Consider the following 26,127-nt stretch of genomic DNA (forward strand, 5'->3'; position numbering starts at 1 on the left):
GCAAAGTATCCCATATGGGGTGTTTCCAGGACATTGTGGGAAGTCTGCTAGTTCTTGTTTTGTGCTTTGGGCCATAAAACTGAATGTCTGACATTTCACAAACGGACACTTTGCTTGTTTAGTGTATAACCCCCTTTGTCAATGATTTTTTTTGTTTCATGGTGTTTACATTTTATCTTGTATTGCAGCACTGCCATCCCGCTCCGTTTCCATGGATGAATCCAGACCTGAGCTTGTATTTAGGCTGGCCGTGGGTACCTTGTCAATCTCAGTGCTTTACATCGACCCTCTTCCACCAACGGAAACCACTTTGAGCCACAACCCATTAACTCCAATGTCCCTATATTTCTTCAGTCACATTGAAAAAATGGATCCATTTGCAGAAGTTGATTTCATCTCTTCCCGACATATTTTTGCAGAGGCTTGCTCTCATGACCATCTTAGGTAAAGTCCTTTGAGTAATACACACACAGAAAGAAGAGGGGTCATTACTTTTTACCACCTTTTTCCTGTAGAAATTGTTGCATATTGATTTTATTTCATATAAAGTATTGCAATGCGTTATAGTGCCACCGACGAGAGCTAAACCATTATTAAACCCGTTATTTTCACTTGCGGAGAAGTGTAATGTTTTTCTAATGTGCTTTGTTGCACTTCACAGATTCATGGGTTCTGACATTAAAGTATCCCACGAACAGCGACAAAGATCCAGCTCCCGGACTTCCAGCACAGATGTGTGCATTGGACAAATGGAGCTGTTAGAGGCCTCTTCCCCAGTGACTCTCAGTCCATTCCACCGCAATACACTGAGGTAAAAGAAAAACATCATCGCTCTTTTTTTGAATTTGCCGTTCTGTGTACAGGATGCTGGATACTCCATATACCATCGTTTTCAGGGCGCTATGATGATATAGTAACATATATATCTTTATTTATTTTTAGCTGCTAAAATTCGATAATGAAAAAGGATCTGAATCGTCCTCTTCTCCATGTGTTCATCTGCACTATAAACACTCAGATAACAGAGGAGTGCAGGTAAGGGTGGGACGTGAAACGGACGTATTACTTTACATAGCACCTCTCCTGGAGGAGACTGCAAAACTGAACAACCCGCTGGCATCTCCCTGCAGTAAAAGGGTCATTGCAGCGGTGGAATTTTTAAGGAATGTCAATAAGGATTACTTGGCTTTAACGAGCAGTGTTTCTGTTGATTTTACCCCTGAGGGAGGGAAATAAACCTAGATAAGTGCCAGTACTGTGCAACTCGTTCATTCAAAGAAGCATAAGTAACCTGTATTTAAATACAAAGGTACACAGGATGCAGAGTTTCCATTAGATGGGTCTCTGTTTTTTGTACCGTCCTATATTAAACAACTTTCTCTTCTAGGCAGAAAGTTTTCTTTATGGTCATATACTGATAATATTGCTGCACTATATTAATATGTAAACACAATGAAATCTTTTTGGTGTTTAATGTGTGCATGTGTCTCAGAATCCATGAAACCTCAATTGAAATGTTGACTTGTATTCAGTCTGATCAGTGATGATCTCTTGAATGAAAGCTAAAGAGAAACAGTTCTGTACGTTAGTGCTTCACTTCAGCTTTGCATATAAATTAGAAGACACCAAGTAATATGAACAATATTTTGTGAGTATTTTTTAGATATGTTTTCCGTCTCTATAGGGTAACACAGGAAGGTTAAGTTCTGTCCCTCAGAGATCGGATCTACAGATGAAGTTAACGCCTGCTTTCTGTGAGTTGGATATCAGCATTGTGGACAGATTAAATTCCCTGCTTCAGGCTCAGAAACTTGGCACAGTGGAAATGATGGCATCTCACCTGTACACTTCCTACAACAAGCATATTAGTCTTGTAAGTATATGATCTTTATCTGTATACATGCTATCTATGTATTCCTCTCCAGTGATGTAAGAGCACCGTACATAGCACAATGTTAAGGCAGAATCCATTATTCCTCGGAAGAGTTTACAATTTCTTGTTAGTGCCGAGAGACGGAGGGGGAAATAAAGTGATGTGACCAAGGTAACAAGGAACACTTTTGTCATTTCGCCAGTTCTGTTTCTGCCTAAACTGGGTTGGCACGCATTCATTACATATCCATTACAACAACACTGACTATTTACATGCTGCTCGGAAGGAAGAAAAACAAGCAAGGAAGATAGACATGAGGTATTTTATTTTTAGTGCAATCCATTAGACAGGTCATATGAGAAGTGCATTACTCTGTACTGCGATCAGTTTGTAAGCTGTCAGGAACATCCTTTGATTTCCATGTGGTGTATGTTTTGTTTCCCAGCACAAAGCGTTCGCAGAAGTTTTTTTGGATGACCCTCGATCCCCTGCAAACACGCGTGTTTCAGTGCTAGTCTCTGCACCCGCATTAAATCTTGCTGTACGTTTCCCAATTCCTGACCTGCGCTCAGATCCGGAGAGAGGACCCTGGTTCAAGAAGTCCCTCCAGAAAGAAATCCTGCACTTAAAATTCTCAGACTTGGAGTTTAAAACGGAGTTCTTTGGCGGATGTTCACCAGAGCAGATGAAACTAGAGCTTACCTTCAAAGAAATAACTGGTATGTTTTCACAATACAATATGCTGTTAGTTGCACTGCAGCAGAATGTAACATTGTGTTCAGCATGCAATCTGTCCTCTTCAGGTGCCCTCCAAGAGGATACTGAAGGACCACAGATTCCCTTCATCAGAGTGAGCAGTGGCCTGGATGGAGATATGACATCTTCTGACAATTTTGACTGGCCAAGGTTTAAATGTTTATTCTGTCTTTGCATCTGTTTGAATTGTTCCCGGCTTTATGAATCATATATAGATTTCATTCATTAAGTTTAATTTGTTAGCAGTTTGTTTAAGTATGCACAGATGTCCCTGTCATTGTTGTGAGCACGTTTAACACATTTCAGTGCTAAGTTATGTTTTTGTAACGATGTAAATTTTCCGGTAACATTGACGACACTCCAATTGTACACTACAGTGCACAGCTTTTCACTTTGTGTGTCTTTTATAACTGTTAGATTAGATTTGCAGTGTACAGTACAAAGAAATGTTGCTGCCACTCCTGGCACTGCAGTGTTAAAGAAGTTATCAACAATGTGATATAAGATAATGTAGTACGAGTGTCTTCAACCTGTTTCTTCTTCTTCAAGGATTGTGTTAAAAATCAATCCCATAGCGGTGCACTCCATTCTGGAACGGATCGCAGCAGAAGAGGAGGAAGAAGGAGATGGACGTTTTAAGGAGGATGAAGGAGGGTCTCACTCACTTAAAGACGTCTGTGACCTTAGACGTCCAGAGCCATCTCCTTTCTCATCTCGAAGGGTCATGTTTGAAAATGAGGAGGTATGGAGAAGTTAATGCAGAGCAGCTTACACCTAGTTGCCTTTCCATTTTTATCCTGTTTACTGTAATATATACCACAATATGCTGTAATATATACCACTATATGCTGTAATATATACCACAATATGCTGTAATATATACCACTATATGCTGTAATATATACCACAATATGCTGTAATATATACCACTATATGCTGTAATATATACCACTATATGCTGTAATATATATCACTATATGCTGTAATATATACCACTATATGCTGTAATATATACCACTATATGCTGTAATATATATCACTATATGCTGTAATATATACCACTATATGCTGTAATATATACCACAATATGCTGTAATATATACCACTATATGCTGTAGTGTAGTCTTTTATTACATTATTTGTGTTCCTTTCTTTTGTCAGATGGTGATGCCTGGAGATGCAATTGAAATGACTGCATTTCAAGAAAAAGCCATTAATAATTCTCACTACGTACTCGAGCTCACACTGCCCAGTGTGTACTTCATGCTGCCAAACAAAGGTTTCTTTGAAAAACTTTATAATAGGTGAGTATAATATAAATTATTTCTAATTAATAATTCAACTTAATAAATTCAGTCTGGTCGGTTGAAATAAAAATCTTTTTTTTTACTTCTGTCTCTTTTAATAAGTCGGTGTTCTTTTACGGACAGTATTTATTCATAGAGATATTGAGAAAACCTAAAGGCAGATTCACACCAAACGGAAGTTAAACAAAAATGTATTACTCACATGGACACAATCGCCAACATTTTGACCTTCCATGCTAGGGGTCTTTATTGCCCCGAGGAAGACCCGTAGTGTGCGGGTCGGAACGTTGGCGATTGTATCATTGTGAGTAATACACGTTTGCATTCTTTGTGATTCTGTCTTTAGGTGTTTCCTGTAGTTTGTAATATAGGAACGTTGGCATATCCCTGGGGACTCTAGTGCTCACCTTTTTATTATATTTATTTTGTGACGTGAGACATCACTGATCCTGTGATCACCATCTTCAGTACTGTACCTATACATAGGCATATCAGATCCCTGTTTATTTTCCTCCAACATTTTAGGAAACCATTTCTGTTTGTGCGTTTTGTAGAAACAATCTCAGATGGACACACAGGCCTTCCAGCCTATTGTTAATTCCTTTTCTGCCTTTCTTATTTCAGGATAAGCAATGATTTGCTGCTATGGGAGCCCACTGCTCCGTCACCGGTAGAAACTTTTGAAAACCTATCATATGGCATTGGACTTTCAGTTGCCAGTCAGCTGATTAACACCTTTAGTAAAGAAAGCTGCAATCAGTTTAAATCGACGCTTCATTATGGTAAAGTTTTATTGCAAATCTGCTTCTAAGTGACTCCTTATGTTCCAGTCTTGTAACCATTTTTTTTGCAAGCTTTGACGTTAAATTGATGCTGAGAATGAAGTTAAATATATTTTGAATCATTGTTCTGTTTTATGAAAGCGTGCAGAAAACTTGCATAACTATTTATGCAGAGTCCGTCTACCCAACCTTCAGCAGGTCATCGTTCTGGCCAAGCGCTTGTAACAAATAACCAGCACTGGGGGTGTAGGCTGGAGAGGCATCAAACAAAATTATTATGGCAGGTCAGACAGAGCAATGTTATTTTAGATTCTACACATGTATTTTGGAGGATAAAACATTTCTAAAAGTAAAAGAAAAGAGGCATTATACAGTGCAGCATGTTCAACTGAGGTGTTGGTTTCCTCTGAATGATGCCGATATCTTGTTCTCTTTGCTGGAGATGCCTGCAGTCCTCCGCACATTACTTATTGTACAACCGATATTTACAGTGGAGGTGTAGAGGAGCACAGCAGCGTTTCTTGGCAGCATACCAGCTAGTGGATCGCCAAAATAAGGGTAACTCCAAGCAGGGATTAAGTATTAAAAGAGTACTTTAATGGTCAGTGCAAAGCAAAACAATGGTAGGAGCGCACCTACGCGTTTCTTCCGTAAATGACTTTCTCAACCGATATTTGTTTGCTTCATAATATTAATGGATATGTTAATAAATATAAATATTTTTCTCTTACTGCAGATGAGGAGAGCGGCTCTGAGGAGGAGACACTGCAGTTCGATCACAACTTTGATTCAAACTATCACTGTCGCAGGAAGAAAAAAATGGAGTCTCAGAACAAGCACACTCAGAGTTTCCTGTCTGTCCTTCTAAATGTGAATCATGGTCTTGTCTCTTTATTCACGGATGTTAAGGTACGGATATTCTCCCATTTTACAGTTCAGAGGAATTGTTTTTATCATTAGGAAATGTTTGCAGTGTGAAGGGCAAATCCTGACATGTCGGTGTGTTCTAGAGGTAGCAAAGCTACACACCTACTATAATGTCTTCTCTTACCACAGTGATATTATTGTCCCCCTGGTAGCATTATATACTGTTGCCACTTTAGAAGCAGAGTTGGATATCTTTATATACTCTTTCACCATTCTCTGATTCTGTCCTATCGATTTGCTGCATCCAACCGCACGTGGTATCAACTGGCAATATGAACTGCTTTACAGATGCAAATATTTACCTACATGTAACTCTGGGCTAGTACACCAAGGATATAGATAATTAACTTGGTGTACATAGTCAGACATTTCAAATGAACTTGTTTTTTAGTACAGTAATTATACACAAGTAAAATACCCTTTTTGATGTATTTCTTTTCTCTCTGCAGCTGGCTGATGACCACCTGAGGAATGACAAGCATGGTGAATTCTGGTTGGAGTTTAACAGTGGCTCATTACTTATTGTGACAAAATATGAGGGTTTTGAAGACAAGCATTATATTTGTCTTCATACCAGCAGTCTGAGTCTCTACCATCAAGGTATAATCTTCCTATCAAAAGTTGGTTATTCATTTTTGCTTACAAGGGCTGCATTGCTGAGACGGTATTCCATGTGGGCCAGTAACCGAAGCAAAAGACAACTCGCACTTCTGCTAGCTGTATTTGAAATCACACACTGGACTTTGACTCTATATTCAGTAATTATAACGAGCTGTATGTATTTTAAGATTAGACCAGTTGTATTTTTTTTTATACACACTCTTTCAGCTGTACATTACATACATGTGATTGTAATGTTATGAACATGTATGCTATGCAGAGAAGATTGATGTAAGTTTCTGTTTGTACAGGTATGCTGGATGGAGTTGTTCTCCCAGCTGAAGTCCGGCTTCCCAGCACCACACGTCCACATTGGTTAGAGCCAACTATTTATTCCTCTGAGGAAGATGGGATCAGCAGTCGTACCAATGGAGTGGGAGCGGACAGTTTAAGCATGCTAACTCTGGCAGTGAAAATCCAGTCCGATAAATCTGAAACCAACACAAAGGTTGTTTTTTTTGTTTTAATTCAGCACTAGTTGAACAGCAAATTTATAAGCCAAAGAGATGGTGATGGATTTTACAGTCAGTTATACAGAAACATCATTGTGCATGAGACTAAACTAATTTTGCAAACTACTATAACCGCTGTAACGTGTTTACTTTCACAGTCACTAAGGAAAGCTAGTTGGTCGGTATGTGGTTCCCTAATATGAGCTATGGTTTATACAAATCTCTTAATCATGTTTTTATGTGGGTAAAACAGGCCAAGCTTAGTCACAGGGCTGAATAATGACAATCTTTCTATCCAAGGGATAAGCACAAGTAAAGCATGTATACATTCTCATCTATTGTATATTAAAAACACATAGTACTACTACTAATTCCATGCACTACAGACCTAACACAACTGTGAACCCCGCAATGAGCAGTCATGTATAATATGCATGTGGAGCTATAAGGGAGTGAGTCCACTTATATCTATTCAGAATATTTTCTGACTCCGAGTTCTTGAATGCTTTGCTATTATAGAACACTTCCAATTTCACAGTTAACGAGCCTCATGCCTGAAATATATTCATTTATTGGGAGTATTGGTATTACTGTGCAGTCATTCCAGAATGTAAACCTTGTTCTTCCTGCAGGAATTTCTCATTGCTGTAGGTTTGCGTGGAGCTACCCTTCAACACAAAGTGTTACCTTCTGAACTCACCTGGCATGAACAGGTTATTGATATTCTATTATGTTTAATTCCAAACATTTTCATGTATCCTTTCCTCCCTTTTAACGTCCTTTTCTTGTATTTTCCTTCCAAATGTAGATTTTACACTTTTTGAACATATTGGATGAACCAGTTTTAGGCTATAGTCCCCCAGCCTCCATTACCACCTTTCATATTCACCTGTGGAGTTGTGCTCTGGACTACAGGTAACATCAAATGTGTGCATAAATATTCTGTTTCACTACAAATTTGTTGACTTTTAACACATGCAGCAATGTAAGATAAGGATTTGCTTGGCTTTTTCAATCTAAGGGCAAGATTTTGTGTTTTTTACATTGTAACTAATTACGTGTTTTTGGTTTGAAGGCCTCTTTACTTACCCATGAGGGCTCTCCTGACTGTAGAAACGTTTAGTATTTCCTGCAGTGTCGCTTTGGATAAGTCATCTTCAACCCTTCGGTAATGTCACATTCTATCCCTGTATAATCATAACAAAACACACTGATTCTATGTGTTTTATATTGAAGAATTGTTTCGTACTCTCATTCATATTCAGAAGTCCGACGACTTTGTTGCCTGTGATCAAAAGTTAATATCTTGTATACGATACCTTGGGAATAAAAACAATTGACATTGTGAGTAGATTAGGCACTGGCCAGTATAATATGCATGTAACTACAGTATATAACATGGCGAGCACTAAAAGAGTGCGTGTGAGAGTGCAACTTCATAACATCTTGTTATTATATAACACTTTCATGGCTTGCCAGCAATACCTCTTGTACATGTATATTGTACATGTTACTTTCTCAAATGTGTTCATTTATTGGGAGTATCCCTATTACATTCATTCTACTTTTTTTTTTTTTTTCTTGTAAGACTTTTTATTACAATCAAGGGGTTAATATGAGCAAACATGCTTTTAGCATCAGTCTGAATATATGGGGCACATGGAAATCCAATTATACAACAAAAGAATAACAACCTTTTACGTGCTGTTCATCATTGTAACTGTAATTATCTCAAGTTATAATGCCCATGGTGCTAGATAATCCAGGAGTCTGCCGGGTGCTGGGAAACGGGGTGATTTGCTCTGTCCTGTACATGGTTAAAATAAATCCTATAGAGACCATGGCCTCCAAATGACAACATAAGCTTTATGTGGGGGCTCACTTAATATTTATAACCATGGTAAATACTTTCCCCATCTTAATGCTGAAGAAATTTGGACCTATTTAACCAGAATACAAACTGTGTATCACTTGTGTTGAATCGTCCTACTAGCTTGTTCTATGTAGTTTCAATACAGTGTATTTGGGGATCCATCAGTACATGTCTTGTTGAATAATTGTTTTCATCAAGATAAAGCTTAAAGGAACAATAGCAATATTTGTATTTATTTATCATGGTTTTGTTTTCGTGTGCGTTTTCAGAATGATCTTGGATGAGGCTGCTTTACATTTATCAGACAAGTGCAATGCTGTGGCAGTGAATTTAAACAGAGGTAAGAAAATATGGAAAGATGTAAAGGGACTGAAGTACATGTATATATTTTGCTTGTGTTGAGTTTCGGTTTTAGAGGTAATACATGGACTAGAGACACTCAAGAACATTATGTATACATACAAGTCATTATGAACTTGGCTCTTTGGTAGTTTCAGCCATGTTTGTGAGATCACACTAACCTTGCACTAGTTCGTTAGAATGGTGTGTAGCAGATTTTTGTATGTATGTATGTGTACCTTTATTTATATGGTGCCATCTATGTACATAGCGATTTACAGCTGGAGTACACATAGCATAATAATATAACACGTAATGGGACTAAGCCATTCAGACATAAAAGTAACATTAGGAAAAAGGAGTCTATGGCCCAAAGAGCTTACAATCTAAGTGGTAAGTAGGAAGAACGTCCAGAGGGAGTAGGAAGATGTTCTGGTAAGTGCGTCTGCAAGGGGCCACGGTCAAGGAGCACAGGTTGTATGAGGTGTATAGTATCGGTCACAGAGCTACCCATAGGCTTCATTAAAGATGTGTGTTTTGAGGTGGGTCTTAAAGGTGGAGAGAGAGGGTGCAAGTTTGATATTGAGGGGGAGGACATCCCAGAGGCAGTCAGTGGGAGAGGGCTTTAGATACAAAGGGGGTAGACAGAAGACATCCTTGAGTAGAACGCAAGAGTCGGGATGGTGTATTGCGAGAAATTACGGCTGAGCTGTAAGGAGGGGCAGAAGAGTGTTTAGTTGTAAAAGTGAGGAGGAGAATTTTGTGTGTAATACGGTATTTGATAGGAAGCAAGGAGAGGGATTTCAGCAGGAGAGACACCGAGACAGATTTCTGAGAGAGTAAAGTGATTCTAGCATTTAGGACTGGTGATAGGCCGGATAGTAGAAGATTACAGTAGTCAAGACTGGAGAGAATGAGGGCCTGCATTAGAGTTTTAGCAGTAGAGCGACAGAGAAAAAGGCGTATCTTTGCAATGTTACGAGTGAAAAAACAACAGGTTTTAGCTACATTGTGAATGTGAGGAAGGAGTCAAGTGTGACCCCTAGGCAGCGTGCTTGTGATACTGGGTGCAGGATAGTGCTGCCAACAGTAATGTAGAAGGGAGCAGTAGAGCCAGACTTGGGAAGAAGTATGAGGAGCTCTGCTTTTGACATGTTAAGTTGAAGTCAGCAGGGAGCCATCCAGGTTGATATAGCAGAAAGACATTCAGAGACTTTGGTCTGTACAGCAGGTGTAAGGTCAGGGGTTGAAAGGTAAATTTGTGTTCTCCGCATAGAGGTGATATTTGGGGATACATGGACTGCATTTCTTTACAGTTCTCATTTTGAAATAATATTTTGTGTTTCAGATTATGTCCGTGTTATGGACATGGGACTTTTGGAACTGACTATAATAGCAGTAAAGCTTGGTGACAAGGTCAGCGTGTGTATCTAGTTTTCATATATTTAGTACTCACTGAAGTAAAAGCGAGGTTTTCATGCAACCCTAATGAAAAGAAAGTAAAAAATAATATTAATGAGTCTCCTCTATATTGACCTCTATCAGCTATTATTAAAGCATGTGTTGCAGTACTTTTTTCTCTAGTACTGTATGTACAGGAATTATTCAGCTTTATTAATATAAAAAAATAACATCCAGAAGTAATTGTTTAGATGCTTTCATATATTTTGCTGGCACAGTCTTCGAACTGCGAGAATTCTATTTGAGACTGTTAGCATTTTGTGATCTTTTGCAATGGGTCACCAGAATGTAGACTCTTAAGATGATCATTATCTGTAAGAGTGACATTGTATGAAAAACTAGTTTGGATCATCTTTAAGCTCAACAGAAAGTTATATTTTTATTACTATATTCGCCCCTGTGGGTGTTAAAATGAATATCAAACCCTGCTCTGATTGTTATAATGTCTTGTCATAGTCGAAGCCACGCTTTGAGATGCACTGTTCCAGTGATGTTGTTCATATCCGAACATGCTCTGATTCCTGTGCTGCATTAATGAACCTCATACAATACATTGCGAGTTACGGAGATCTGCACCCACCTTCCCGGACAGAAATATCTCCAGGAACACACAAGAAGAACAGAAAGGTGGGAAGGGTTAAGAAGGAAAACATTTGTTGTCCTTTAACCAAATTAGCGTTGACCTCGCACTGATTGTTGTACAGCAATGCTCTTGCCATGTATAGTGTATCTTACTATGTATAGTGTATGCCTATATGTCCTTTAGGGATCATGTATGTTTAACTGCTCTATATGTTTGTTGAATCAAACAGAATTGATAATCATTTAAATGGAATTCTAGTATATTTATAATTGCCTCCCAACAGGTGTAATTCTAGCTAATACAGTAAGAGAATTAATAAATGCTTAGGATGGATACAGATGTAGCCAGCCTTACCATTTGCGACACTCCGTCTCGTGACTGCCCCGATCGCATTGCGAAAGGATTAATGCTGCAGGAGGTCGCATTGAAAGTAATAGACAGCGCCACGGCAGGCACCTCCCCCAACGCCTCTGCTTTTCAGCATAACCGCTGTGCTGGGGACGGGAAGGCTGGTTACGTCTGTACACGGCTGTCATAAATATGAGTCTGGTAGGATCTGAGGTTTTAAATCAATGGGTCCGATCTGCTGGCAATCGCTCTGTTTCTCTCCGTAACCGTCTATATGTAACTGTGTACACTGAGCTCCCGGCCTTGGTATTTACACTGGGAAATGTACAATGTGAGTTAATGAGGTGTTATTGTCCTACCTCCTGTGATAATATTGAAACTTGTTATAATTTGGTTTATTTTGGCATGTACACGTGGACCTTTGACATGGCAGAAATGTAGTTTGCTATTTTGTTTGTGATTACTTCCAACATACAAAAAATTAGGTTTTACTTTTCAACCTTCAGAATACAAAGTGTGTGATTGTGTGTGTGATTGTAATTGTGTGTGTGATTGTGATTGTGTGTGTGTAATTTTGCGTGTGTGATTGTGTGTAATTTTGCGTGTGTGATTGTGTGTAATTTTGCGTGTGTGATTGTGTGTAATTGTTTAATGTAAATGTTGTGTTGCAGACTGGGACAGCCTCAGGATCTTCGTCCCGAGGCCCCGTGCTTGCAGAGGCAGAGCAGCAGATACTGCAGGATTTGATGAGTGATGCTATGGAAGATACAGATCACCACCACGCTGCCTCTCCCATGGAGCCGCAGCTGAACGGTAACAAAGGAACCAGGAGATCTATCACATTTATTACATTGTTACAGGAATGCGAGATGATTTTGGGTAATCATTTAGTGCAAATATATTTGATACTTTGGCCAAACCCTTAATCACATTGTTTATATTAGTCACACTATGGCTCTGCATTTTGGAACTATGTGATTTATTTGTTTATTTTTTATTTCTGGATCGTAAGCTTTTTTTATTTATTTTTTAATATAAACATATCGTTACTTTCAAACATGATGTATGAGATAAATGTTTGTTTCACCCAGGAATTTCGGAGGGTAAATCTGAATCCCAGGAACCTTCTTGTTCAGACCTCTTCCTGTTTCCTGATGAAAGTGGGAATGTTTCTGAAGAATCGGGTCCCACGTTTGCTTCTGCAACTCCCCATCTCATAAGTGAAGCCACTTTGGATATTCCACCTGAAAGTGACGACTTCTGCATTCTATATGCACCTAAATCTGTATTGGTGAGGCTTTTTAACAACACAGACATGATCTAGCACAGATAAGATATGCCTCCTATCTTTATTGTAAGTGCTAGGCAGCCAGAAGGGATGGCTACAGGACTTGTTCGGAAGGGATCAGTGACAACTTTTAAACTCATAAATTAGATCCTGACACAGAATATCCTGTCAACAGTAATTTGAGTATGTTTGTGTTTAAATTGAAATGATTGTTTTGGTTTTAAAGGAAAAAGACGAGGAGCCGTCCGTGAACAAGCTTGTTGATGATACAATCTTGGTAAAAGAGAATCATTTCAGCCTGCCTGCACGAAAATTAGACACCAGTAAAGCCCCTGTGCATTTCCCTGTGCCGGTTATACGCTATGTTGTAAAGGAAGTCTCACTTGTTTGGCATCTTTATGGGGGTAAAGATTTTGGCAGTGCTCTTCCTCCTACTTCGCCAGCTAAAAATTACATGTAAGTGCGTGCGTGTATGTATGACTATGTATATGTGTGTGTATATGTATATATGTACACCCTCTTTGACTTCTATGGTTTTACATATCAGGACATAATAACAATCATCTGTTCCTTAGCAGGTCTAAAAATTAGGTAAATACAACCTCAGATGAACAACAACACATGACATTACACTGTGTCATGATTTATTTAACAAAAATAAAGCTGAAATGGAGGAGCCATGTGTGAAAACTAAGTACACCTTATGATTCAATAGCTTGTAGAACCACCTTTAGCAGCAATAACTTGAAGTAATCGTTTTCTGTATGACTTTATCAGTCTCTCACATTGTTGTGTAGGAATTTTAGCCCACTCTTCTTTACAACGTTGCTACAGTTCATTGAGGTTTGTGGGCATTTGTTTATGCACAGCTCTCTTAAGGTCCCGCCACAGCATTTCAATCGGGTTGAGGTCTGGACTTTGACTGGGCTATTGCAACACCTTGATTCTTTTCTTTTTCAGCCATTCTGTTGTAGATTAGCTGGTGTGCTTGGGATCATTGTCCTGTTGCATGACCCAATTTCGTCCAAGCTTTAGCTGTCGGACAGATGGCCTCACATTTGACTCTAGAATACTTAGGTATTCAGAGGAGTTCATGGTCGACTCAATGACTGCAAGGTTCCCAGGTCTTGTGGCTGCAAAAACAAGCCCAAATCTTCACCCCTCCATCATCATGCTTGACAGTTGGTATGAGGTGTTTGTGCTGATATGCCGTGTTTGGTTTTCGCCAAACATAGCGTTGTGTATTATGGCCAAACATCTCCACTTTGGTCTCGTCTGTCCAAAGGACATTGTTCCAGAAGTCTTGTGGTTTGTTCAGATGCAACTTTGCAAACCTAAGCCGTGCTGCCATGTTCTTTTTAGAGAGAAAAGGCTTTCTCCTGGCAACCCTTCCAAACAAACCATACTTGTTCAGTCTTTTTCTAACTGTACTGTCATGACCTTTAACATTTAACATGCTAACTGAGGCCTGTAGAGTCTGAGATTTATTTATTTATTTATAAAATATTTTACCAGGAAGTGATACATTGAGAGTTACCTCTCATTTTCAAGTATGTCCTGGGCACAGAGTTAAGACAAATAATACATGGTTACAAATACAGTTAAATAAATGAACAGGGTATACATTATGTAGAAGACTTTGCATGCACAGTTAAAGAAAATATATGTTATGGATTAGATGAGATGTGACTCTTGGGTTTTTTGCAATTTCTCTGAGCATTGCACGGTCTGACCTTGGGGTGAATTTGCTGGGACGTCGACTCCTGGGAAGATTGGCAACTGTCTTGAATGTTTTCCACTTTTGAATAATCTTTCTCACTTTAGAATGATGGACTTTAAATTGTTTGGAAATGGCCTTATAACCCTTCCCAGATTGATGGGCAGCAGAGATTGCTTCTCTAAGATCATTGCTGATGTCTTTCCTCCTTGGCATTGTGTGTGTGTGTGTGTGTGTGTGTGTGTATATATACACACACACACAAGTAAGGTATTATGTTCATATTCACTGAAACCATAGTAGTCAATTATGCACTACTGCTATTGACACATTTTAAGAAACAAAATTACAATAATTTATTGAGTTCAATGCAAAATAGTTTCTTGCAGCATTTAACATTTCAAATATGTGTCAAACGGTTTATGTTTTTTTTTTTTTTTACTCCAAGGAGTCCTCATAGCTCCCAATCTAATACCCCCACCAGGCACGGGCGCAGCATTGTACGTGGCGGGCGGGGAAGAAACCAAGACCTGTTAATGGAAATACAGCTGAGCAAGGTGAGATTTAATCTTGTGCTGTGGGACACGCGTAATACATACAGGACCCTTCATTCATTGAGTTATGAGATTAGAGGGATGTTAGGTGAGAAATTACATTTGGCGTCTCTGTACACAGGTGAAGTTCCAGCACGAAGTGTACCCACAGGGAGGTTTTGCTACAGAAGCTACATCGCTGGAACAGCCAGTATCTCGCCAGATATTCGTTGTGCAAGATCTAGAGATTAGAGACCGCCTGGCCTCATCACAAATGAATAAATTCCTTCATTTATACAGCAGTAAGGAAATGCCCAGGAAAGCTCATTCCAACATGGTAAGATGGTTGTTGCCTATAAATATATCCATTCTACTTTACAATTATATTTAGATCCTAATAGTATTACTAATATCTTTATACTCCGATCATTCAGCATCCTTGAATGTTCTTTGCTTTGCAGAACCAGGATTAGCAGCCCTATAGTGGGACACACTCCAAGCATTCCCGTATGCCCCTTCTTACTCTCGGACGTATTTACGGGTGTCGGTGAGCCCCCCTAGTTGCCTTGTAGTTTGCGGACTTGGCCTTCCCAAGTTCTGAAGACCCGGCTTAGTTTTGAGTTCTACAGGCGAAGCAGGCCAGTATATTTATCCGCTCACAATCAACCTGGCAAAAAAGTTGTTCATATATATTCTAATATAATCAATACAAAAATATGATTTTCAGATTAGCAATATTGCTAATTTTTGATTTTTTTTTTTTTTTGCAAACATCAGTATTGTAGCAAGAAATAAATCCACAAATTTACTTAGCAGTTAGCAACTCAAACCACAAACTCCGCTAAGGACATCTGCTAAAGAACCATCTATTATTGCATAGAAATATCGGATCATAACTTCTGTTATGGTCCGAAGCGATCGTTTAACAATTCCCTGTCATCTTCCGTTTCCATTTCTCTCATGTAAATCTAATTTTGTCTCATCTCCTGTTAACTATTCGATAATGTTTGTTCTGTTATTAATATTATAAATGATTAAAAATAAAATTATTTATTTTCTGTTAGTGTACTTTATTTTTGTTTAGCCATAAGTAGAAAATGAGTACTATCTCTGTAAAGATAGCTATAGCTTCTTCTTATTGCATGTAATATTTGTATGGCATCGTGTAGTTAAAGCAGCCCTCCAGGGGTCTTTCTTGCTTTGTTTTAAATGTTAGTTATAGAATTGAAGCAGGGGGTCTCCGGGGCTGAACTACATTAATTTCAGCTCCAGGGACCCCTTGCTTCCCGAGATGCTTCCCTCCGTAGGGTCTGCCGGGATCTCCTTCATGTAGCAGCTCTGATGGGGCTGTGTGTGGGGAACACAATGGCAGCTTTAAATGTCCTGCTTCTTTTAAAGGCCAATAGGAAGCTGTGATGTCATCCCTTGCGGCTTCCTATTGGCCCGCGTGACGAGGAACATTTAAACATGGAGATACCGACAGCACCTTACCTTAAAGCAGGGGTGTGCAAACTTTTCCCCTGTGCCCCCCTGCCGGCTCCTCCCCCCCCCCCCCCCTGCTCGCAGCGCCTCTCCTTACCTGGTCTCCGGTGTTCTGATGTCATGTTGCCATGGCAACACGATGTAATGACGCCGTGTCGCCAGAAGCCGCCGGAGCCAAGGTAAGGGAAGTTACAGAGGCCTTCGCCGTTTCCCCCGTATTTAATTTAAATGCCTTCGGGAAGAGCGCGGGGCTTCTTTAACCGCCGCACCCCCCAGTTTGCGCACTGCTGCCTGCCTTAGAGGTAAGTTTCTCGGGAAGCAGGGTGTCACCGGAGCTGGAATTAACGCAGTTCAGTTCCGGAGATCCCCTGCTTCAGTCTTATAAGTAAACAAAGAGAAAACGCTGCTTTAAATTGACAGCTAAGGTATCCCAGGGACCACTCCTAAAAGGGAGATAAAGGAGGATCCCAAACAATTAACCATCTTCATTACTCAAAATGCAACTGTACAATTAGAAACTAATATGAATATTACAGGTTCGTAGCAGGGGGTATCCGGAGCTGGACCCCATTAATTTCAGCTCTGGGGACCCACTGCTTACAGCGATACTTACCTCCGTTGTGGTGCCGGTATCCCTGCGAGCAGAGAACTATCCCGCATCACGGGCCAATAGGAAGCCGTGACGTCATCTGGTGCGGCTCCCTGTTGGCCTGTGTGACCTGCATCTTTACACTCCGGAGAGATAACGGCACCCCCTACAGAGGTAAATCTCAGGAAGCAGGGGTTCACCGGACCTAAGATTAATGGGGTTCAGCTCCGAAGACCCCCTGCTTCAATCCTATAATAAAAAATGTATAAAAAAAGTTAATCCGTATTGCAGCTTTAAAGGAGATATATTTATTTTCCAGCTAACTATCAAAGTGTTACACATGCGCCCCCCGGAGTGTGCCCATGCCCCGCAGGAATGCTGCCTGCGAGTCACCCTGATGCCGCTGCGCCTCAATATTGACCAGGTTCCCCCTTTTTGTACCTATGTAGGAATCGGCGAGTGTTAGGCCCCGATCTAGTTTGCTGTGAAAATGATTGTTAGTGCTACAGTAAATCAACTTCATTCAAATAAATGAGCCTAAAATCTTCTCCAGTGCAGGGAGGGGTCCTTACAGCACAATGAATAAGCGCAGAAGTGTCATTCTGCGGCTATGATACTTCCTCTTACAAGAGCCTGATAATGATGAGGACTATTACTATTTATTTGTTAATGTGGCAATTAGTCTTGTTTATTTAGTGTGAAGGGCTTAATAAAAACCTGCCCATAACGTCTCTGCTTTATATACTTTTCCCTGTGATGATTATTCCCATTGGGCAGTTAAATGATTCAGGCTTTCCTCCTTAGACTATTGTGTATATACGGCAGGGTTAGGTTTGTGAGCATCTTGTGCTACATCACGCTTAGGCGAACAAAACAAAAAGTAACCCATTCACTCGTCTAAACCAACTGTACTTTTTGAATAATTTCTCAAATGTGGAATACACTTATCTTTGTAAATTACCCCAGAATCCCTGGTAAAAAAAAAAAAAAAGCATAGTAACGGTCAATACATCATTATAAATCAGTTTAAAAGTCTAGCAACAATATACTTCCCTATTTGTAAAACAGCAGCAATGCTAAAAATATTTTAATGTTTTGATATTTTATAAAAAGTGGGTAGTTTTAGCAGAGATATTCTAAACCTGCAGTGCTACGGTACTTTAAGAACAGGGATTTGCAAATATTTCAACCCAATGTAAAATTGTGCAACTGAAGTGGATAATAGTGGCGGGAAAGGAATGTAGCGGGGTTATATAAACTGGTTATATAAATGGGTTATACTTTTTATGTATTAGAGACCGCATTTAATATTCACTTTTGTCTTTTTTTAGGATGCCTTATTTTTCCTGAAGGATTTTTTCACAAGTCTTTCTACAGAAGTGGAAATATTGGTAACACCGGACCCAGAAGGTAAATTACAAACCGCTAATGGCGGCTGTTTAGCTTGTGGGCAATGGGTAAGATGTGGCCGGTGAAGGCCTTGGGGTGACCCTTGACTTGTCTGTCCTGCTTTTCTCAGTGCTGTTTAGTGCAGTTTTTCACACTGAAGCTCACAATAAAGCTAAGGGAGACAAAATATATGTTAGAGATGTTACAAAATATTGAAGTATGGTCATTGTAATGTCTTTTTTAGATATTTGTAAAATAACTTGACACAGCGGCCCTTTGGAAAATGAGTGGGAGAGCATTAATCACGTGTTAGAGTAATGTCGGATTTATTTTACTTGATTGCAACAATAAAAATAGGCTCCTTCTTTGCAGGGTGTATATGTAATTGATTATAACTGATAGCTGATTCCCACATAAGGACACATTTGTTATCTGTGCCACAGTCCTATGTAGCTGGTTTTATTTCTTTTGTTGTAAGTGTTTTCAGGGCCATGCCAGTAATATCTTGTTTGTATGTGTTCAGTAAAAAGGGTCCCAGGCGCTGATGTGACTTGCAGTTTGCCAAAACACCTCTGCTCGCCGGAATTAAAGCCATTATTTTCATTTCTGGGACAAAGTCCATCAGCTAAAAATGGCAGAATTGATTGTACAGGCGCAGATTATACGGAAATCCCTGAAGAGGTGACCTCCTTCAGCGATCAGCCAGTCTTTTTCAGGTGAATTATCACACGGGGCATTTTCTTTAACTTAAATATATACATTCTGTATCTAATGTATGCCCTTTGTTTCAGAGAATTCCGATTTACTTCTGAAGTTCCAATAAAACTGGATTATCATGGAAAACATGTCTCGATGGATCAGGTTTGTAACTTTCTTTTCACAGCTATTTGCTGTCTAGGATTTGCGTATTTAAAGTATATCTGAAAATCTTATTTACGCATTCTTGCCTTTCTGCATCACTCTTTCTAACCATACTGGAATACCTAAATAACAAAGTAGAACAATGATTGTGTGCATGTTTTGCAGGGTACGCTAACTGGAATTCTGATTGGACTTGCTCAGCTAAACAGCTCAGAGCTGAAGTTGAAGAGACTTTGCTATCGACATGGGTAAAATAACCGTGAATGAATACAAAACAAAGTGTACTGCTTAGGGCCAGAAAATATGTGAACTTGTATATGTTATATTTTCATGTAAAACATTTGTGCTTTTAATTGGTGCATGAAAATGATCTAATTGGCCAATACTGTTTTTCAACTACTTCAGGTTGAGGTCACCTTTACCTAACCATCTCATCTTGGTTACACACATGCAGTCTGCATACAATACTCATAATAGGAAATAAAGAAGTGTTGCTCTGGGGTTGTGTTGAAATTTAAATAACTTCCACAATTTCAATTAAAAGTGACGTGTTATCCGGTGAGTTTCGCCTTCCTCTTTGTGCACAGGATGATGCATTTGCTGATTTTGACTAAAATAAGTCGGGGCAGGGGTGCAAGAGTCCAATCGTCAACGCCTTCCAACAGGTCAGGTTTTCAGAATATCCCTGCTTCAGCACAGATGACTCTTCGACTGAGCCACTGATTGAGCCACCTGTGCTGAAGCAGGGATATCCTTAAAACCCGACCTGTTGGAAGGTCTTGAGGATTGGAGTTGAGAACTTCTGAGTTTGAGATATATGTTCTACAAAAGATTTGGACGATAACACCGTCTATTATATTTTTGTGGCATGAAAAATGCTGTTAACTTTTAACTGCTACATTTTGAAGTTTACAATGACATGTACAATTGGCTTCTTTTTAACAAGTTCCCCTTTTTCTTGCAGTTTATTAGGTGTGGATAAACTTTTCTCTTATGCCATTAACGAATGGCTTACGGACATTAAGAAAAATCAGCTGCCCGGAATATTAGGGGGTGTGGGCCCAATGCATTCACTGGTACAATTAGGTGAGTCCTGTTTGTGTACAGACAACTGTTTGTTAGGAGTCGTATGCCATTATCTGGTGGTCGTATTTTTGCTTTTCCTTTCAGTTCAGGGTCTAAAGGACTTGGTGTGGCTTCCCATAGAGCAATATAGAAAAGATGGACGCGTCGTCAAGGGATTTCAAAAAGGTGCAGCTTCCTTCGGAACGTCCACAGCCATGGCGGCTTTGGAACTAACAAACCGAATCGTCCAAACTATCCAGGTATCCACATCTGTGCCGCCCGTTACGTGGGAATGCAGATATATTAAGGAATTAGTATATCGGCGCTCGTGCACTATTTCAGTAAAACCAGTGCTGTTTTGGCATTGGTGTCCTGAAAAAAAAAAGGGGGGGGAAGAGGTTGAACGTTGAATTGAATGAAACTAATGCATCCCAACAACACCAAAAAAATGTCACTGACGGTAGATTTTGGCACCAAATGTTGATCACTCAATTGATGTCCCTGGCATTTCATTTGCAGTATAACATAGTTCTTATATTTAGTTTCAGCAGAGTTCCAGTTTTCATCATTTTTTTTTAAAGTTTTTTTTTTTTTCTGATTCCTATTTTATATGCACCTGATATTTTGTTGCAAACTAAATAGTTAACACACAAATATGGTATTGAATAAATATTGATGATGTCCGGCTGTTTGGTAGTGATGCATATTTACTTGTTCCCTTCCTCGGTGAGCAGGCCGCGGCAGAGACTGCTTATGATATGGTGTCCCCTGGTCCCAGTCCTGTTGAGTTAAAAAGAGCAAAACGATTTTCCCACCACCGCTTGGCGCATCAGCCTGTAGATCTCAGAGAAGGGGTGGCTAAAGCTTACAATGTGGTAAAAGAGGTAAGAAGACATTAAAACATGCTTCACCAGTGCTCGTTAAATTGGCATTTAAATTCATTGCAAAACTGTGTGTAAATATACAGTTAAGATTTGGCCCTGTGATTTAATTAAAATTATAAGTTGATGAATAATATTTTCTGCATATAAACATCTAAGTTCAATTTTCCCGTATTTTCCTCGCCTCTCTTTAATTGATATCTCCTTCACACAGTTTAAAGCTGCAGTTCAGTTAATATCCTGCATGTGTGTTTTTTTAAATAAATCAGTCCTGTAGTAAGAAAAAATACTTTTAGCATTTTCTGTTTTTAAAAAAACAACTTTGAAAGACCAATTTTCTTGTATTCTATTTTAACAGCCATTTGCTAAGGCACTGCCCCTTCATGTCCTGTCACAAGCCCTGGCACACCCCTTTGTCAGCCCTGCCCTCCCTCTAGCACATGTCAGTGCATAAATGCTCATGAATATTCATTAGCTTCCACTGACAGACAAGCAGATTATAAACAAATCCCAGCTTTTAATATGTCACCAAATTTCGACCTATCAATACATGGAGAACGAATTGACCTGCAGCTATACAGTTCTTTAGCTAATTAGAGATTGCACACATAAAACTATTGAAGTAAAAAAATAAATGTAAAAAAAAAAAAAAAAAAGACTGAACTGCAGTTTTAAAGGGCTTCATTGTTCTTTCTTTGATAAAAATTCTTTGTAAGATAATTGTTAGAGATCATACCTGTTTCTATGTGCACAGATCAGCCCAGATTCACGTTTTTATTTTCTTATCCAGGGAATCACAGACACCGCTCAGACAATCTATGAAACGGCGACTCGTGAGCATGAGAACAGAGGCGTGACTGGCGCAGTGGGAGGAGTTCTCAGACAAATTCCACCTGCAGTTGTTAAGCCTCTAATTGTTGCGACAGAGGCAACTTCGAATGTGCTCGGTGGAATGAGAAATCAGATCAGACCAGACGTCCGAGCGGAAGAGTCTCAGAAATGGCGCTTAGAAGGTTAGAAACTTTGTTGAAGGCCTGACCAGAGGAAGAGCGATGATTAACCATGCCCCAAAGCAGCGATCATGGATATTTCAGTCTTTATTAGCAAACATGGCTCAGGAACAGATGAAAATCTTGGTTACAAAAGAAGAAAAAAAAAAACAAATGCAGCAAATACTACTATAAAGTTAAACAAACCCACCGTTTACGGACTTATGGAAACATATATCCTGGTAGTAGTGCCAGAGTAATTATTTTGAGCATTTCCTTGCTTGCTCTGTAACCTCTGGTATACAGAGATGACCATATTTCCCAGGCTTCCAGTCCTATCTGGTGGTATACTGTATGCTTTGCTAATCAGATTTCCTGAGCATGATTAAAAACAAACAAAAAAACTACAGGACGTCTCTTCAAACAGACTCCAAAGTGGGACGAGTGGAAAAGATCCCTATTCTGACAATAGCTTTATAGCCATGTCGCTATGAAAGCACATAGGACTCTCATTAGCTTTGCATTGCACTTGTAAAAAATGTGTGTATAATACTGTTCTGTGGTATACATGCTACAATTGAGTTTTTTGAAGAGACTGAACACTGCAGACATCTTGTGTTGCATTTAGTAAAATGTTATTGTTTATAGTGTGAATAAAAAGTTTGTGTTCTGGTGGCATTATGTACTGTTTGGGTAAGGCCCACAGAGCCATTAACAAAGACATGCTCATTTCTGGATCCAGGTCTTTTCAAGATGCAGAGGTTTGGGCCCATATTTACTTAGCTGCGCTAAGCCATGAGACGACCCCACTGCCCACTGAAGTTACGGGGTGTCGGGAGCTCCCCGCACTATACGGGGTTATGGCAGAGCATGGCTTAGTAGATGTGGCCCTTCATTTTTCTCCTGAACAAAACAGACGAGACATTTTCTGCTGAATTTGCCTGTGCAGGCGGCTGCACAAACCAGAAACAGATCCGTTGCCTCAGAATAGTCTTTCTAGGTTTATTTTCAGTTACTTATTTTAGTTATTAGCAGAGTCCTACGCATCGCGATATACCTGTAGCGTTTGTTCTGGATACCATTTTTAATTTCTTTTATTCTATAACCAGGCAAACCCGAAATATGCATCAAGTCTATTCATACGATCCAGGCGCTATGCAATAGTCATGCGGGGGCTTGCGGCTTACCGATCTGCTTTCACATTTGAGGTTATCCTTGATACATTTCTATGTAACTGCAGCTTGGTAATTGTGTAAACTGTTACTAATGATTGGAAGCGTTTGTTAGGCAGGGACTGGGATATTGATAATCAGATCAACGGTAGTGTCAGAGACTCCAACACACAGCAGGGGTCCCCAACTCCAGTCCTCATCAAGGCCCCCCCAAGAATATCCCTGCTTCAGCACAGGTGATTCAGTCGAAGACTTAGCCACTGATTGAGACACCTGTACTGAAGCAGGGATATCGTGAAAACCTGACCTGTTGGGGGTTCTTGAGGACTGGAGTTGAGAACCTCTGCATTAGAGAATGAAGGAGATACTGTATCCACTTATCTCTCCTCCTATTTCTATGCTTAGAATAGCCGTGGAACTGCCGTGCGGGCGCGCTGACTGAGGGAGCGGGGCCTTAGCCTTAGAATAGCCGTGGAACTGCAGTGCGGGCGCGCTGACTGAGGGAGCGGGGCTTAGCCTTAGAATAGCCGTGGAACTGCAGTGCGGGCGCGCTGACTGAGGGAGCGGGGCTTAGCCTTAGAATAGCCGTGGAACTGCAGTGCGGGCGCGCTGACTGAGGGAGCGGGGCTTAGCCTTAGAATAGTCGTGGAACTGCCGTGCCTCCAGCTCCTTCAAATCATTGTTTACTTGAATCACAAGTCCGTGTAATTGTCTTGCTCAGAAATATTGAATAACCCCAAAGTAACGTTTTCACTTTGTTTCCTCTGGTCCCACTTAATACTGTACAAATGTAATCTGGTTAATTGTAATCTCAATACACCGATTATTCTGCCTTCATAAAACAAGAAAGGTGGAAGACTCTGAATTAGAGATGTTTGAACTGCCCAAATTGTTCAAAATCTGCTAATTTTGCTTTTGTAAAGTAGCGAAATGGCAGAACACAACTTTTATTTAATTTTTACGTTCTGTTACATTTTAGAAGCAAAGGTAATTTAAATTAATTGTACGTGCAATAGCCATTGAAATTAAGCGAACTTGTTACCAAGTTTTGGACAAACTTCCTGGGACTCCATGGTTGCGCTCTGTTGGAAACCACGCACATTTTTAAGTTATTTTAAAAACACACACATTTTGGGTTAATTTCTGCTTCAAGCAGGGATGTGGCCTGACCCTACGAAATCCTACATTGTGTTTTTCTGCCAAAGCCCCATACAACCCCTTTGGGAACATTTATTGAAAAGCCGCATTATAGATCATGTCACTACTTCACTTTGGCCCTAGGAGGGAGTGCGCATGTAACCGCTCCCAGCAATGCATTGCTGTCCTCGCTGGCAGCCAAGGGGTTAAAGATTTACTTTATATTTTTTTGTTCCTGAGTTTTTAGAAAATGTTACCTAATTCTGTTTTTTATTTTATTAAATTCTCTGGCTGGTTGGTGCCTTTGCTGCCTAACCCGGCCTTATGAGCTATGTGACATGCATGTTATCGGGTATTCATAAAGCTGTATACCACACAATACTATAGTTAAATCTCTGCTGTGAAAGCGGTATTGCTTGGAGACTAAATGCAAAACGAGGCGTGGTTGCTATTACATTATATGCACATCGCAAACAAGATCCCCATACGTTCAGATGTTACAGCCTCTCAGTGAGCAGAATCTCAGAGTATTGGTAGTAAGCATAGTGTAGATGGCAAGGATTCGTAGATTATGCCTAGAGACATGTTTAGTGGTTAACAAGCCTGGGTTCCAAGCAGCAGTTCACACACAATCTTTTTGATCTTAGACTTTGCCAATTACCAACAGCAGCTAGATGAGATATGATGGTATACTTTCTCCCCTTGTATCTGGTGGTTATTTTACACGGCAATGCTTTGTCAGGATTCCACCCCAGATATGGCTCTGCGGTATGATTGTAAAACCCATTGTAATTTGAAGGTGTTGAGTGAATATTATTATTTTGATGATGTTCATTCCTAGCATCGTTTAGTCTTTGGTCCTTTTATGCCTACAGCACTTGTAGATTTGTTACAATGACATTATGGCCATATTTGATCAAGTAGAGACATTACGGATACCTAGTTAAAGATCGACTGTTCCCCAAACATTGTATGTGGGTTAGACAAATGGAAAATATATTGTGCATGTGTATGTCTGTAAATCTCATACAGGTTGTTGCTTTATTTTTAGTTTTGTACATAGTTTATTGTCTAAAGATATTGATGAAATATCAAAATCACTTCTGAAGGGAATATTTAATGCAATATAATTCAAATTGCTTTGTGTTTTAAATTATACAGACATCTATTTTTAGATCCTGACTTAGCTGCTTCAAGCTTAATGTCTTTTTTTAATATGTTAAGGAAAATGAAGAAGTATATTGTTTATTTTAATGTACACTTCTGTGGTTTGGTGTGAACAACCAAATAAACAACTAGCTTTGTTTGAAGAGTTTATCTTCGCTCTGTGACAGTACTTACATCACACAGTATTACAAAACTCTCCAGCTTCATCCAGTCATAGCATTTAAATACCAAGAGACCTATTCGAAAAAGTTTGTTTCAGAATTTTAGTACAAAAATAAATATTGAGGCCATGATTCCAAAGTGGTCTTCTGCCGTATGGCACCTGTTAAATGTGCTGCCCGGGGTGTTTTACACACAGGTGTGTTGTGACAAACGACTGCTTCATAAATATTACGTGCTGGCATTTCCACCCGCGCTTTAGTTCTAAGAAATGTTCGTATTTTAGTTTTGCCAAAACGCTAATTTGGTTTTGGTTTTGTACAAAATTACGGGAAGA

At 39.6% G+C, this 26,127-nt stretch overlaps 1 protein-coding gene across 1 annotated transcript in view; it reads left to right on the forward strand.

Moving 5' to 3' along the window:
* ATG2B (autophagy related 2B) overlaps positions 1 to 25,774 on the forward strand; it is a 37,669-nt gene extending 11,895 nt beyond the window's left edge. Inside the window, 33 exon segments of the mRNA XM_075615394.1 lie at positions 156 to 444; positions 662 to 762; positions 765 to 811; positions 943 to 1,035; positions 1,685 to 1,873; positions 2,319 to 2,592; positions 2,677 to 2,779; positions 3,179 to 3,371; positions 3,791 to 3,933; positions 4,561 to 4,718; positions 5,455 to 5,627; positions 6,095 to 6,245; positions 6,557 to 6,753; positions 7,390 to 7,470; positions 7,566 to 7,672; positions 7,833 to 7,925; positions 8,900 to 8,970; positions 10,318 to 10,385; positions 10,887 to 11,057; positions 12,033 to 12,174; positions 12,453 to 12,652; positions 12,876 to 13,105; positions 14,815 to 14,923; positions 15,042 to 15,236; positions 17,290 to 17,394; positions 18,302 to 18,380; positions 18,883 to 19,075; positions 19,151 to 19,220; positions 19,386 to 19,468; positions 20,185 to 20,306; positions 20,391 to 20,545; positions 21,020 to 21,169; positions 21,957 to 25,774. Coding sequence (XP_075471509.1) covers positions 156 to 444; positions 662 to 762; positions 765 to 811; positions 943 to 1,035; positions 1,685 to 1,873; positions 2,319 to 2,592; positions 2,677 to 2,779; positions 3,179 to 3,371; positions 3,791 to 3,933; positions 4,561 to 4,718; positions 5,455 to 5,627; positions 6,095 to 6,245; positions 6,557 to 6,753; positions 7,390 to 7,470; positions 7,566 to 7,672; positions 7,833 to 7,925; positions 8,900 to 8,970; positions 10,318 to 10,385; positions 10,887 to 11,057; positions 12,033 to 12,174; positions 12,453 to 12,652; positions 12,876 to 13,105; positions 14,815 to 14,923; positions 15,042 to 15,236; positions 17,290 to 17,394; positions 18,302 to 18,380; positions 18,883 to 19,075; positions 19,151 to 19,220; positions 19,386 to 19,468; positions 20,185 to 20,306; positions 20,391 to 20,545; positions 21,020 to 21,169; positions 21,957 to 22,184 — 4,763 coding nt within the window. The 3' untranslated portion in view covers positions 22,185 to 25,774.
* The last annotated feature ends 353 nt before the right edge of the window (positions 25,775 to 26,127 follow it).

Source organism: Ascaphus truei, chromosome 9 (assembly GCF_040206685.1).
Source record: "Ascaphus truei isolate aAscTru1 chromosome 9, aAscTru1.hap1, whole genome shotgun sequence".
In the NCBI taxonomy this organism is placed as follows: domain Eukaryota; kingdom Metazoa; phylum Chordata; class Amphibia; order Anura; family Ascaphidae; genus Ascaphus; species Ascaphus truei.